General features: G+C 35.8%; 2 protein-coding genes across 2 annotated transcripts; one reads left to right on the top strand and one right to left on the bottom strand.

The window, feature by feature from the left end:
• Positions 1 to 2,216: 2,216 nt before the first annotated feature.
• LOC147856638 (universal stress protein A-like protein) lies at positions 2,217 to 3,778 on the top strand. Its single transcript, XM_087329507.1, has 4 exons — positions 2,217 to 2,436; positions 2,768 to 2,871; positions 3,047 to 3,165; positions 3,491 to 3,778. Exons 1-4 carry the CDS (start codon positions 2,265 to 2,267, stop codon positions 3,564 to 3,566), a joined length of 471 nt encoding a protein of 156 aa, XP_087185633.1. The 5' UTR covers positions 2,217 to 2,264; the 3' UTR covers positions 3,567 to 3,778.
• A 2,698-nt stretch (positions 3,779 to 6,476) lies between these two features.
• Positions 6,477 to 12,842, bottom strand: LOC147856637 (uncharacterized). Its single transcript, XM_087329143.1, has 8 exons — positions 12,478 to 12,842; positions 12,081 to 12,199; positions 11,602 to 11,720; positions 11,426 to 11,500; positions 8,884 to 9,191; positions 7,989 to 8,092; positions 6,698 to 6,816; positions 6,477 to 6,623 (listed from the first exon to the last, which is right to left on the bottom strand). The coding sequence occupies exons 1-8, from the start codon at positions 12,704 to 12,706 to the stop codon at positions 6,527 to 6,529; spliced, it is 1,170 nt and encodes a 389-aa protein (XP_087185269.1). The 5' UTR covers positions 12,707 to 12,842; the 3' UTR covers positions 6,477 to 6,526.
• Between the last annotated feature and the right edge of the window lie 188 nt (positions 12,843 to 13,030).

The following is a 13,030-nucleotide window of genomic DNA, read 5'->3' as shown; positions in this document are numbered from 1 at the left end:
ATAGTGGTAAGTTGTTACACTATTAGCATTATGTCTTGGGTATCGAAACCCAATTTCTCATCTCTCTATTACTCCATATATATCTCTTAATTTACTAGATGCCATTGTGGAATGTCGGGGTTGAACCCATGACCCCCTCTTTGGGCTCTCCCTCTCTCTCTCTATTACATACACACACACTAGACAAAGATATTTTCAAATTACCTCTAGTGCATCACTTAATAATCCTCGATAAAACTTCTTTCTAGTTCTTTACATGTGAGTTCATTAAATGATAGGGTCTACATTAATCCAAGATGGGATACCTATTATGTCTAAAAACAAAATAAATAAAGATAGATGAAATTGCCTTATGAATAAGGGTGAATTATTTTATATTACCCACGTTATGAAATAAGCCACTTTCTTGTTCTTTACATGCAAGTGTTTTAAATGTGATAGGATCTATATTAATACATGATGGGATATCTATTCTGTTTGAAGGCCATATATTAAACAAAGACCAATGAGATTGTTTTTTTAATCGAAGTGAATTATTTTAAATTATCAAGGTTTATCAAACAATGGCCTCCATATATATAAGATGACACATTTTAACTTCTGTTCGAAGGTAAAAGTAATCCAAGGCAATTGAAGGGCTGGAAAGGTAGATGGTTAAAAAATCCTTCATAGTCATATGTTTCCTTGCTGAAAGGGAATTAGGTATGTGGATGCCATTTATTTGCACACCTAAAATTTATACTCTTTTATTTATTCACACTACAAGTGCTTTTCAGGACGTGGCACATTGCGATGTGACCAAAATTATTTGTATGTAAGACAATGTGGCAAGTCATAAAAAGACTATAGGCTTGATAGTGTATTAAGAACCAAATTTTGTACATATTATAGTGTATTACTATATATCATTGCTATGGGTTTCCCATAATAATTGTATCATTAACTACAATCAAATGTTTGTCGTTCATTTCCAATTGGGGTGCTCAAACAAGTGACAAATCACACATAAGGGAATGGCTAGACTAAACAAGTTAATCAGGTATAATTAAAAGATAGTGGCAACACACATTTATTAGTTCCAATCAAATAAACTAAGGATGATTCTCAATGCCTTCTAAAGGCGTCCACGTGTAGGAGTGCAAACATGTTTCTATGAGTTTTGGAACATTCATTGTTAAAGCATGATGATCAACCTCGACCACTCATTGAAGTTGGATGGGACAAAAGAAACTTTGGTCATCATTTCGGAGAATGTGTTTTGGAATCATCATTGGCAAGTTTTGGATCAATACAAAATGAGAAGCATTGAAGTTGTATATATCTCGAGGTGCTACGTGAAGACTCTTTTAACAATCTCGAGATCGGCAAAGGTATCAACGGGTGAATTTGGCCCATTTCCCATTCTTAGTGAAAATAACTTGGGTAGTGGGCATATTATATGTTGGGCTAATTACCTTCTAATAATGAAGATGCCCATCCAATTTTTCATGGTAAGTTGTTTTAAGAATCTAGGGTTTAGGCAAATGGATTGTAACCCCCATTTTAATTGTATTGTTGATGTTGTCACTACTTTTAATTACCGCATGAATCAACTGTAGTTTACAATCACATGAAAAAGGCAGTCACGAGTAAAATATCCAGTCTCCCTGCTAATGTTGTGTGTGTGTGTGTATATATATATATATATAGATATATATACATTTGCCTATCCGAAGGGTTAATTGTATTTTGATCAACGAATGAACAGAAATCATCCATGCTCTCTAATTTTAGGAAACAGGGGGATTTCTATTTTAGGAACCCATTTCTGTTCATTTATTATCCTCCATTAGTAGTTGAAAAGATTTATCGCATAAGTGATTTTGTCTGCTTTTTCTGAGATCTACTTCCTCAATATGTATTCTACGATTTCTTTGATCATATTCTCTATATGTGTGCATGTTTGTGCACTGTGAAATTAGGGTTTATTAGACACAATCCTCTGTATTTTGTGTTAGGATTTTGTTATACATAATTCTCTCTCTCTCTCTCTCTGTGTATGAAATTTAGGGCTTACTAGACATCCTCTATGTTATTTTTGTCCTGGATTTATCCCTTTTTCGTTAGTTTGGTCCTCAACAATCAGAGCATAAATAAGTTGTAGGGTTTTGTTAAGACATAATGCTCTTTCTTTCTCGTTCTCTCTTTCTCTTCAATTAATCTAGAGATAGATTCAGATCACGAGTAAATTTAGGGTTAATTGAGAAGGTAAATCGAAGGATAGGATGGATTCGCCATGGAGCCGAAAGGTGTTGGTTGCTTTGGATGAAGGCGAGACGAGTGTCAACGCCCTCACGTGGGCCCTCGACAACCTAATCCTTCACGATTCTCAGTCTCGGCAATCGTCGGATTTCCTCGTGCTCCTCTACGTCCAACCTCACCAACAACTCGTCCACGGTAGGTCATTTCCAATCCATCTTATTCATTTTAGTCCCATCTCTTACATTGTTTCTTTTGCCCTAGTCAAATGAATTGATGTTTTCGCTTTAACAAATACTTTCCTTGATGCGATGAAATTCTCTGCTATATTATGTGCTCATCAATCGTAACAAGTTTTTGTAATATAACTATCGATACGGGAATTCCCAATTGAAATTCAAATGCCACATAACCTTGTGCATCTCATTTTCAAGCAACTTATTTGTGGTTAACCATATCAATTGTCTGACATTATTCATCAAGATATGTAACAATACCTTTTGTCTTAATCTATCTCTTTGATTGTCAGGCTATTACATGACACCAGAGGTCCAAGAATCTATTAAACAACATCACGATGAGATATGCAAGAAGATCTTCGAGCGTGCAAAGGATTTATGCAAGGAAAAAAACGTTAAGTGTCTTCAAATGTAGTTTATTGATGAGTATCTTCTATTGGGGAAACCATGTATGTAACTAATACATATTGATCTATAGTGGGTGACTAGTGGAAATCTATGGGTTATAATTGAAATGCATAAGGAATCTGAAACGGAAGAATATTAGCTAAATTGATATGGTCATTCAGGTGGAGAGTGAGACAATGCTTGTTTATGGAGATCCAAGGGAGGCTATATGTGATGTGGTTGTCAAGCTACAACCAAACATGTTAGTCATGGGTAGTCATGGTTATGGTGCCATTAAAAGGTGATGATCCTTTATGTTAGAACTTAGGTTAAATCATCTGTAATTGATCAAACCACACTTGTTGCCTTGTTGCGCACACACGGCGTGTTAAGATAATGTGCCCTATCTAGCTCAAGTTACATGAGTAAGTGCAATTTGGAATAAATGTCAAGACTTGTGATGTGGGGAAGTATATATTAATCAAAATGTGTGCAATTGTTGTGTGGATTTGGTTATGTGCATAATGATATGTAAAGTAAGGACTTGTGCTAATGAGCAAGGTTTAGTATGCACATGTATAATGATATTAGAAGTAATAATAACCTCCACGACGATGTTTGTGCAGGTCATTCCTTGGAAGTGTTAGTGACTATTGCGCTCATCATGCCGAGTGTCCTATTGTAATTGTGAGGAATCCGTAGAGATGTTCGTGAATTTGAGTAGAAAAACATGGGGCGATTGCATGTTTTAAAAGTTTGGGGTTTACATGGATAGAAGCTTTTTAAGGTACCAAGCATGATGTAACAATAAGGTTATGGACTTTCTTAAGATAATAAAATCCCTAACCAAAAATAAGGTTGTAAACTTTGTGTTTAATAATAGAGAAACATCTATCTATTTGTATGCAGAAGTTGTGTAAATCCATGTGACAAGCATTATAGAATATCCTCCATGCAATTTAGCAGCATTATAGAATATCCTCCATGGGATTTAGCATTCTGTAAAGTATGTGAATTATCTTGAACCATCTTTATTGATATGTCTTTAGAACCGACACATTCTTTGTCTTTCTTGATACCCATTGTCCCCCCTTTACAGCTTCTCCTAGTTCTACTAAATCGTGATGGGCGAAACTCTGATCGTAACATGGATCCAGAAAGTGCTTTGCATGTCAAAGGAGATTTATGTTTCCATTTCTGGATCTCTCATAGGTTTTGTAAAATTTTGATTTTAGTTGTAATTTTTGTAGGTAAATGATTTTAGAAGTTCACAATGCACATCATGTAGAATTTAGATGATTAAAGAAATAATTCAAAGAAACCTTATGTAGAATCTAGATGATTAAATAAATAAAATAAGGTTGATTCAAAGAAACCTTATCACTCGATTTTGGCTTGATTTGTGAGGCTTGATTTGTGAGTGATGTATATTCTGTGTTTCATAATGAACATGGATTTGCAGTCAAATCTATGAGTGTAATGTTTCACAATGCATGGATTTATGGTCCAATCCATGATTATTTATTTGTTTTGCAACATTGTGTTCAAAATGAGCTTCCAACAAACTTAAATTTGAGTTGGAGATTGTTACGTATTGACAATGCTTCAAGCTCGGTTAACTAGACTTTTTCACTACTCATTAGTTGTTTTGATGCTCTTCATCATTTCTCATTTTCACGAGAGGGAAGAACCATGCTAAAAGAGGAAAAGATGAAGATTGTTGACAATATCCCATAGCCATAAAACTCTTTGGCAATAAAAAATTTCCATCATAAAGAACCACTAAATAGATGTGATAACTTCCTTCCCTTGCAAATCAACCGAATTTGGCAACTAGAAGTTTTATGCACACTGTTAATATCAAAATCATGGTAGGCTTATGCAACTGGATGAATTGTGCACTACCCTTTAAGGATGAATTGTGCACTACCCTTTAAAATGTTTTCAATAATCTAACCTAATATAGAACTTTGGTTGTATGCCAATGTAATGGCTTTATACGAATGGTAGAAACTTTGCATTGCACTCCAAAATATTTATAGTAGAAACGTACGACTTAAAATGTTGGTACTATATTGAGATTGTGAATATTTTGCAACTATCATAAGGGAATAAAATTTCAAATTTTACATTCAATTGAAATTTGCAAGTTGAAGTACTTTAGAAACTTTTCCATCATTGATGTTGAGTCCTCATTTTTTTAATTGTTCACTGCATTCCACAAAAGTTTTTAAATGGAATCTCATTGTTATTCCACTTTTTCACTTTACTTGATGTGGAGAAAAGTGGTCAATTATGCATCTCACAATTGAGTTCATTTTGAAAGATTATTCAAAGAGTCCTTTTCATTCTTTGGTTATGTGCTAAAGTTCATTAGCATGAGTTTTGCTCCAACGTAGACAAATATTTTGACAATACTATACATTCAATTAATTATTAAAGCAAAAAGTGAGAACTTATATCTTGTTTGGCCCTAAGTCAACAAAATTAAATACAAAATGGAAACCAAACCATATTTTCAACATACATATTTTCTATAAAATTTAGTAGTGATTCATGTCTCATTTACTCAACCTTCCAAAATCTAAGAACAATGGATTCTCACCTGAGGGGAACCCAAACGATTAATTAAGAAAAGCTCTCTTTAGTTGTAGCTCAACCTACTGCTAACAACCAACCATCTTCAATACGTATTCCAAAAAGTTGCACCCCTTAAGTCCCAACAAATTGAGAAACCAAATAAATTTAAGGTAATCCTCTTCACAATGACCAATAATATTGGGACATTAATCATCTATTAGGACTAGGGTGATGCAAGCCCCTCTTTTTTTTTTCCCCAAAAAAACTACTTCCATTAGTTAAGGCAATGTACATAGGATAATATACAACTCATATCTTACAGGCCAATCACATTGAGAGACCCAACAAATTTCTTTGCATTGTGAAGTAGACTGGTTTTGGTCCTTGGAACATAAGTAATATTACTCGCAAAAATGAAAACAACACATAATGTAATATCATGTATGCAAAAGAAAACAAAAAAGCACCAAGAGAGATCATGTGAAGATTGTTTCTATATGAAGTACATATATTAACATTTAATTAACTATGGATATCATGCTACACGTTGAGAAGAATTGAGTATTAACATAAATGAAGGTGGTCACATTAACATATACTTTAACAACAATTATCATGCCACAAGTTCAGGTACACACATTAACATATAATTTAACAATGGATATCATGTCACAAGTTTAGTAGACAATGGGTATTAACATACATCAACCAACATATACATAAAAAGGATGTCTTTTTGCTCAAAAAGAAAACATGGACCATGGTTTCACTTTGATGGTGGGTTTTTGGTACTTTCAACAGAAGGGACCAAACATGTTAATTAAGAACAAGGGACAAAGTCGCATTGTGACTTCAAGTTGATGGGAAATGTAAGAACAAAATGGTCTAATATGAACATATTATATATATAAACAATCATTTATTGAAAGAAAATTTTGAAACTCAAAATTTCTCAGACATACAAAAAAATACCTTATAATAATATGACCATCTCAATAGTCGCTTCCTAACAATGACTACATGATACTTTGCATGACAATTACAATAGTCACTAACACTCCCAAGGGAAGCATATTACATAATTATGACTTCATATCGGTAGTAGCTTGCTTCCTAACAATGACTACAGGACACTTTGCATGATGAGTACAATAGTCACTAACACTCCCAAGGAAAGTCCTACATATATAATAACAATGATAAGGTATTAATCATTCATTAAGCTCTAACCTAATCAATATATAAGATCATACCTTTTTAAAGCTCCATATCCATGACTACCTATAACTAGATATCTTGGATGAAGCTTTTCAATGGCTTCACAAATACCATCTCTTGCATCACCAATCGCAACCATGGTCTCAGACTCTATCTGCGTGCCAAACAACTCACAATGGACTTGAAATATGGCAATATCTTAACATGTTTACAAATAATACAATTAAGAGTTGCAAAATGCATGGGGAACAACTCTGAAAGCTTTACCCATGATAAAGTTCAAATGCTAAGTTACAAACTCAAAAACATATTTCATGAATTGTTTATGGCTTTAAAATGTGAGAAATTGTTCATCATTATAGTTGAAATATGCATGAAGAATTCAATGATTCTCCAAGAAAGTAAAGATTTCATATTAGAAAGCTGAATGTAATTAACTTTAGATACTAAGCATGATGCCATATCTTGAGATGAAACAATATATTTTTGGTTATCAAGACCAAATCATATCTTGGGATAGAAAACTTTTGGCTTGTTTTATGGTTATTAGTACAAAACTTATTACTATGGTTAAGCCTCATGCCATATTTTGAAATGAAACAAAACAATCGGATCATATCTTGGGACAGAACATTTGGTTTGTTTTTAGGATTTTTTTTTCCCAAATAATGCATTTATGGTTGACTACATGATTAGTATTCGCCCATTGTCCGATTGTCTAATATTCCCCAGTGCTGCCTCCCTACGGAGTCTCATGATGGGTGTTATTTTTAGACCTATTTCAAAATGCCAACTTTGGACATTAAATAAACAACCTAAAATGTTTTTGCTTACCAACAATGTAAACCTAGTCCCCATTGTTGCTCATTATATCACTCTATATTTCTCGGCCTTATATTGGCAAATGTCTAAGTTCCCAAGCATAGTTGGTCCATTATCAAGATCCATCCACAAACCCATATAAAAGTTTGGAGTAAAAAAATAAAGAGCTAACAATTTTGAAGCTCTTCTTTTGCGATGGGGAATACATTAGTGGTAATCCACTCTTGTAGATGTTGGTTGGCATTAAAAAAGAGTTACAATTTTCCGACATGTTGTTTATGAAGGAGACTACATGATCAAGATCTACACATGTAAATGTCAAAGTTAAATAAATAACGAGTTTCAAAATGTCCTTTGTTGTCAAGGGCACTATACAAAAATATTTTTTCATTTTTCCATGTTTCATATTGGACAGAGACGACAATTTTAACATCAAGATAGTGTTTATTGGTTATTTACGATTGAAAGTTTTAAACAAGGGCACAAAATGAGGCACATACGTACATGTTTTTCATCGCAAACCAATTTTGCTCGAAGTAGGATTTTCCTGGAGACATGGTCATTACTCTTCCTAATCGAGTCCAAGACTTCAGGTGTGACATAAAATCCTGTAATTAAAAAGATGAATAAATCAAATTTGAACATTAGCCATCATAAACATTTAACATATACATAGCATGTGAGGGTGTGGAACAAGCCTTGGATGTAAAGCTCAAGGATGTCCACAATTGCATTAGAGCTAAAGATTATATAAAAAACCTAAACAAAACACACACACACACTGGCGATGTGTGATTCTCAAAAGCAAAAGCAAAAGCAAATCTCACATCTAGTCTAGCCTAGAGAGCTCGAAACAAATAATAGGACGCATAAAAAGAAAACACACATTGTGTTGGGAATTGAAGGTTGTACACCTTGATCAATTTGAAGTATGGGGAATCAAAGACCACCCGCACCACCTCTAAATTAGAGGAGCAATGATCCACGGAACCGCAAGAAACCAAACCTCCACAATTGAACCAAAAAGCTCCAAACCAATCATCTCAAAAGCCAAAATCAAATATTCACAAGAGTAACACCATCCAAGCTTTCCTCAAAAGTGACTAACAAATAAAAACTAAAAACACCTAAAGAAAACAATCTCATTGAGAATATAGAATGTAATTTAGCAATTGCACTAAAATCCTAAGGCCACACCTTGCAATACAACAAATTCATATGATCTCAAAGGAGATCGAGCAACCAACGGACAAACCACAAAAGCCAATATAAAACAATGTAACGGAAGAGACTGTCAAAAAATATATAAAAACAAATGTAATCGATCTCACGAAATAACAACAAAAAAGGAGGCATGCAATTAAATTGATTGTGGAGGCCACACCTCGGTTAAACTCACCGGCACCCACGGGTCCAACTAACATTTGGGGGTGACTTTGGACATGTAGGAGGACGAGAATGTCCGAGCATTTGTCGTGTCCGGGGGGCAGGAGAAGGTTATCGATGGCCCATGAGAGCGCTCCAATGCATTCCTCGCTCTCATCAACAGCTACAAGGACTCGGGTTCGATCCCCACTTATTTGAGGGGTGGCCATACTCATGGGGGTCATCAAGGGGACATGCTCTGCCCCAATGTCTGCAGCAGCTTCACTGCTCAATGTATCATGAGTACTACTACTACCTCCAGGATGAGGATGAGGAGGAGGACTTCCCATCAAATGTAGCAGTAATGACAAATCAATCTGTCTAATTAGGGTTTAGGCTTTAGGGTTTAGGTCCCCCCACTCTTTGTCTTAACAAACGGTGAGAGATCACACATTATGACAAAAAACCTCTCATGTTTTGGTGATCTAACAAAGTGCCATGTGTCTGCTTGCTATTTTAAGATAGTGATCATGTTTTCTTTTCTTTTCTTTTCTTTTCCTCACATAATAGGCCTTCAATCCTAGAAGCCATGGATTGATACACACACACACACACACACACATTCTAGCAAAGCTATGCCAACCATTCCATGAGAGGCACATTGAGCCAGGCGAGCATTACGGTCAAGTAGATGTAATAGTATATTACACACTACAACGATATCCGAGAGGCATGTCTACCACTAGGGGCTTGGCATAGAGTCTTGCACTTCGAAGACCAAAAGTGTCTTCTATATCATGGAACTTCAGAGGCACAAATAATGCAGCAACTCCCCGCACCCATCCGAAGAACTCTTACCGTAACTTCGTCTCACACGAGAGGCAAATAAGGTTAACTAAAGGGATTGCCTGGGAGCAAGAGAGCGTTCACGAAATGCTCAGGAATGGGAGACACCCAATTTAATTATCCCCATGAAGAATAACACACCTTTCCCAATACAAATAGGTACAGGTAGGTTTCATAGAGTCGGGAAATCCTGAAGTGTACAATAGAAGGCATCTTATAGGGCCTTCGGAAGCGTCAATTTGGTCACTTCAACAACAATTATGCAATGAATATTGTTTTGGTCTCATTTGCGACCCACCTTGTTATCATTAGAATGATCTATGGATTGTGGAGTGCTTTTGCAAATGTCTGTTTACAATTCAGTTCATAAATGCCAACATATTGAATAAACTTGGATGGTTGTTAAAATGTAGATGAAAAATAGTCACAATAATTGAGAACTATAATGTAGTTGGTTTTGGAATTCTGATCTTGTTGGAAGATTTAGCTAATATTTTGTGATATTTTGATGAATGATAGCTAGGTTTGAGTGATGTCGAACTATAGAGTATCAAAAGTTATTAGTTGCTCACCCCAATTGATGTTGTTACAATGACAAAACCTAAGAAAAATGAGGATAGGAGTTGCTCCCCCCAATTGATGATGTTACAATGACAAAACCTAAGAAAAATGAGGATAGGATTGTACAAAGAACCAAGTTTTAATACGGGAGGAAATCACAATCCATATACTTCGTATTTTGTGATTTTGTTGAGACATTGAGAGAAGTGCAAATAATGTCAAAACGAAAAGGGTACTAAACGGGTATTTTGGTGCCCCTCACTTGATACCTTACCAAGTGCCAGTATAGAGAGAATGTCGGTGAATGAGGGAGGTTTCATGGGAACAAAGAACCCATTTGCTATACCCCGAGGAAAAAGTGTGGAGGAAACATTGTCTTTTCCTTGTGAGGTTTCTATGGTGACTCTGAGAGGTATATTCTCATTCCCACTCAATACACTCTCTATGTGTGAGAAAAGCCACATTAACAAGGATTATATCGTTTAATATAGTCACATCACTAGAGGTGAGTTGGAAAGGCTTACCCACTTCAATACAATTATGTGATTTGTACACCTAAAAATTCAAGCTACACACGAGATGCTTGAGGACACATTAAATCATTGTTCAAGACAACGGAATTCTACATTATCAACACAATCACAATATTTTTTTCCCTTATTATTCCCCTGATTAGTGCCTCTCTAAGTTTTCCTTTCCTTTATTGAACCCGCTCTAATGATTTCCCTCCCGCTATCACTCCCACATTTTAATTTGTCACCATTTAACCATGCAAGAACAAGAGGTTAATAGTCATTAGGAGTTTTGAGATTTCCTAGTGCAAACCAAAAAAGTTACATTTACAAATTTTGCGAGAGCACCCAATAGACGGGAAGAAAACATCAAAAAGGAGGGGAGCAACTGTGCGATTAAGAATCAAAACACATTGATTAAAAACTAATAACTAGTATTGCTTAACCTCATCTCATCGTCGCCAATCAAACTTGCGACGATATTATATCAAATCCAACATACCTAGCGACTAAACCTAGCATAGTGCTATAAATGTCTCTATACAATATTATTAATGTATCAAGATTACAAGTTGCAGATCCCAACAACATTATTGAATCAAGGGATGACTAAACTTTAACAATTTTCCACTTTTGCAACAAATTTATCGAATAGGTTATTGTTTCCTCACTATAACCAGAGGGCATTTAGCATTGTGAGCACAGTAATCACTCACACTCCCTAGGAAAGTCCTGCAACCATAAGAGGACAAAAACAAAACACACTTTTAACATTGTATCAAACATAATATATATTAGAATGGATTGAAAATAATAGTAATACATCTAGATACCTCTTAAGGGCCCCATAGCCATGGCTACCGATGACCAGGTAACTAGGTCGGATCTTGTCTACAATTTCGCAGATTCCTTCCCTCGCATCGCCAGATACAATCATCGTCTCGGAATTGAGCTATGGCCATTTATATAAATCAATCATCACCATACCCAAAAACAAAAGAAAATTAAAATTGAACACACTATAACTCATCATCATGTTTTGAATCGAATTGACCGAATTTCAGTGTATTGAGACTGACATCTCTATAGAAATCAAATATGTAACCATGTTATGATGCCCTCTGCATCTCAAATGTAAAATCATTGTGATTGATTTGCCAACTTCATCCAGCTACTTGGATTATATTAACTTTCCATACATGATTATTGTTATTACTTGTCCAAAAAAGTAATTAATTTCAGTGTGGCTATGCATTCCATTTACAATTCTCTCCCTTAGATTTAAGTTTTTTCTCCAGATTTTTTGTTATACATGTTTCTGGTCACACAGGTGTTTCGCGCGACGCATGATTCTCCTCGAGGTCTCATCTTGATTCTTCTTCACCGATTCCAAAATCTCAGGCTCGAAATAGAAATCTTCCAATGGATACCCTACCCACCCCAAAAAACAAAACAGAACACAATAACAATAACAATTAACAAAAATGAATAACATTCCGATGTAACACAAATAGTTAACGAGCCAAGCGGTGGGTCGGAAAACTTCCCTTCCCGGCCACTGATGACTCCAGAGAGAGGGGTATCATGGTATAGATACCCTAAACCCTTCTGATACATTACACCCTAATTATTCAACATGGAATATACATCCATTCTAGAACAGTTTATGAATCTACCGAATCGAAATGATCATGATTCGAACTCACCACCTGGTCCAGCAAGCCCTGCTACCATGTGAGGCAGAGGTTGAACATGCAGGATTACCACAAGGACAGCCTCGTTGGGAGAATCCGAGACCGGACCCTGTCGGGTATCGGAATCTCCCCCGGGAATGGCGATGAGATTGTCGACGGCCCACGAGAGTGCCGATAGGCTCTCTTCGCTCTCGTCCACGGCCGCCAGGATCTTCCTCCTGGGCTGGGAAGATTCTTCAGCCATGATTTTCAAGAACCTTTGATTGATTAATCAAACCAAAACAACAGAGCAGGATCAATGAATCCTGGATCAGGATTTGGGTCCTTTATAAATTGATTTACACTCTGTGTTTCAAGCAAATTATGCAAATGTTTTTGGAAAGCTGGGTGATGGATTTAGAAACAAAAAGAGGCAAAAAGCATGCCTTTGATGATGAGGGAGAACTATCAGAGTAATTACCCAAATGCCCCTGACTTCAAAACATACACTACAAATTTATATACCATATACTTATTTATTCTCCTTCTTATACCCTTGACTTGTCTCCAATCTAGTTCTGGTTGGAGC

This window comes from Azolla caroliniana, unplaced genomic scaffold (assembly GCF_043228905.1).
Source record: "Azolla caroliniana isolate FFs.n. ecotype wild unplaced genomic scaffold, voAzoCaro1.0.p SCAF_13, whole genome shotgun sequence".
Lineage (NCBI taxonomy): Eukaryota > Viridiplantae > Streptophyta > Polypodiopsida > Salviniales > Salviniaceae > Azolla > Azolla caroliniana.
The sequence above is the reverse complement of the archived record's forward strand: the minus strand, read 5'-3'. Positions and strand labels throughout refer to the sequence as shown.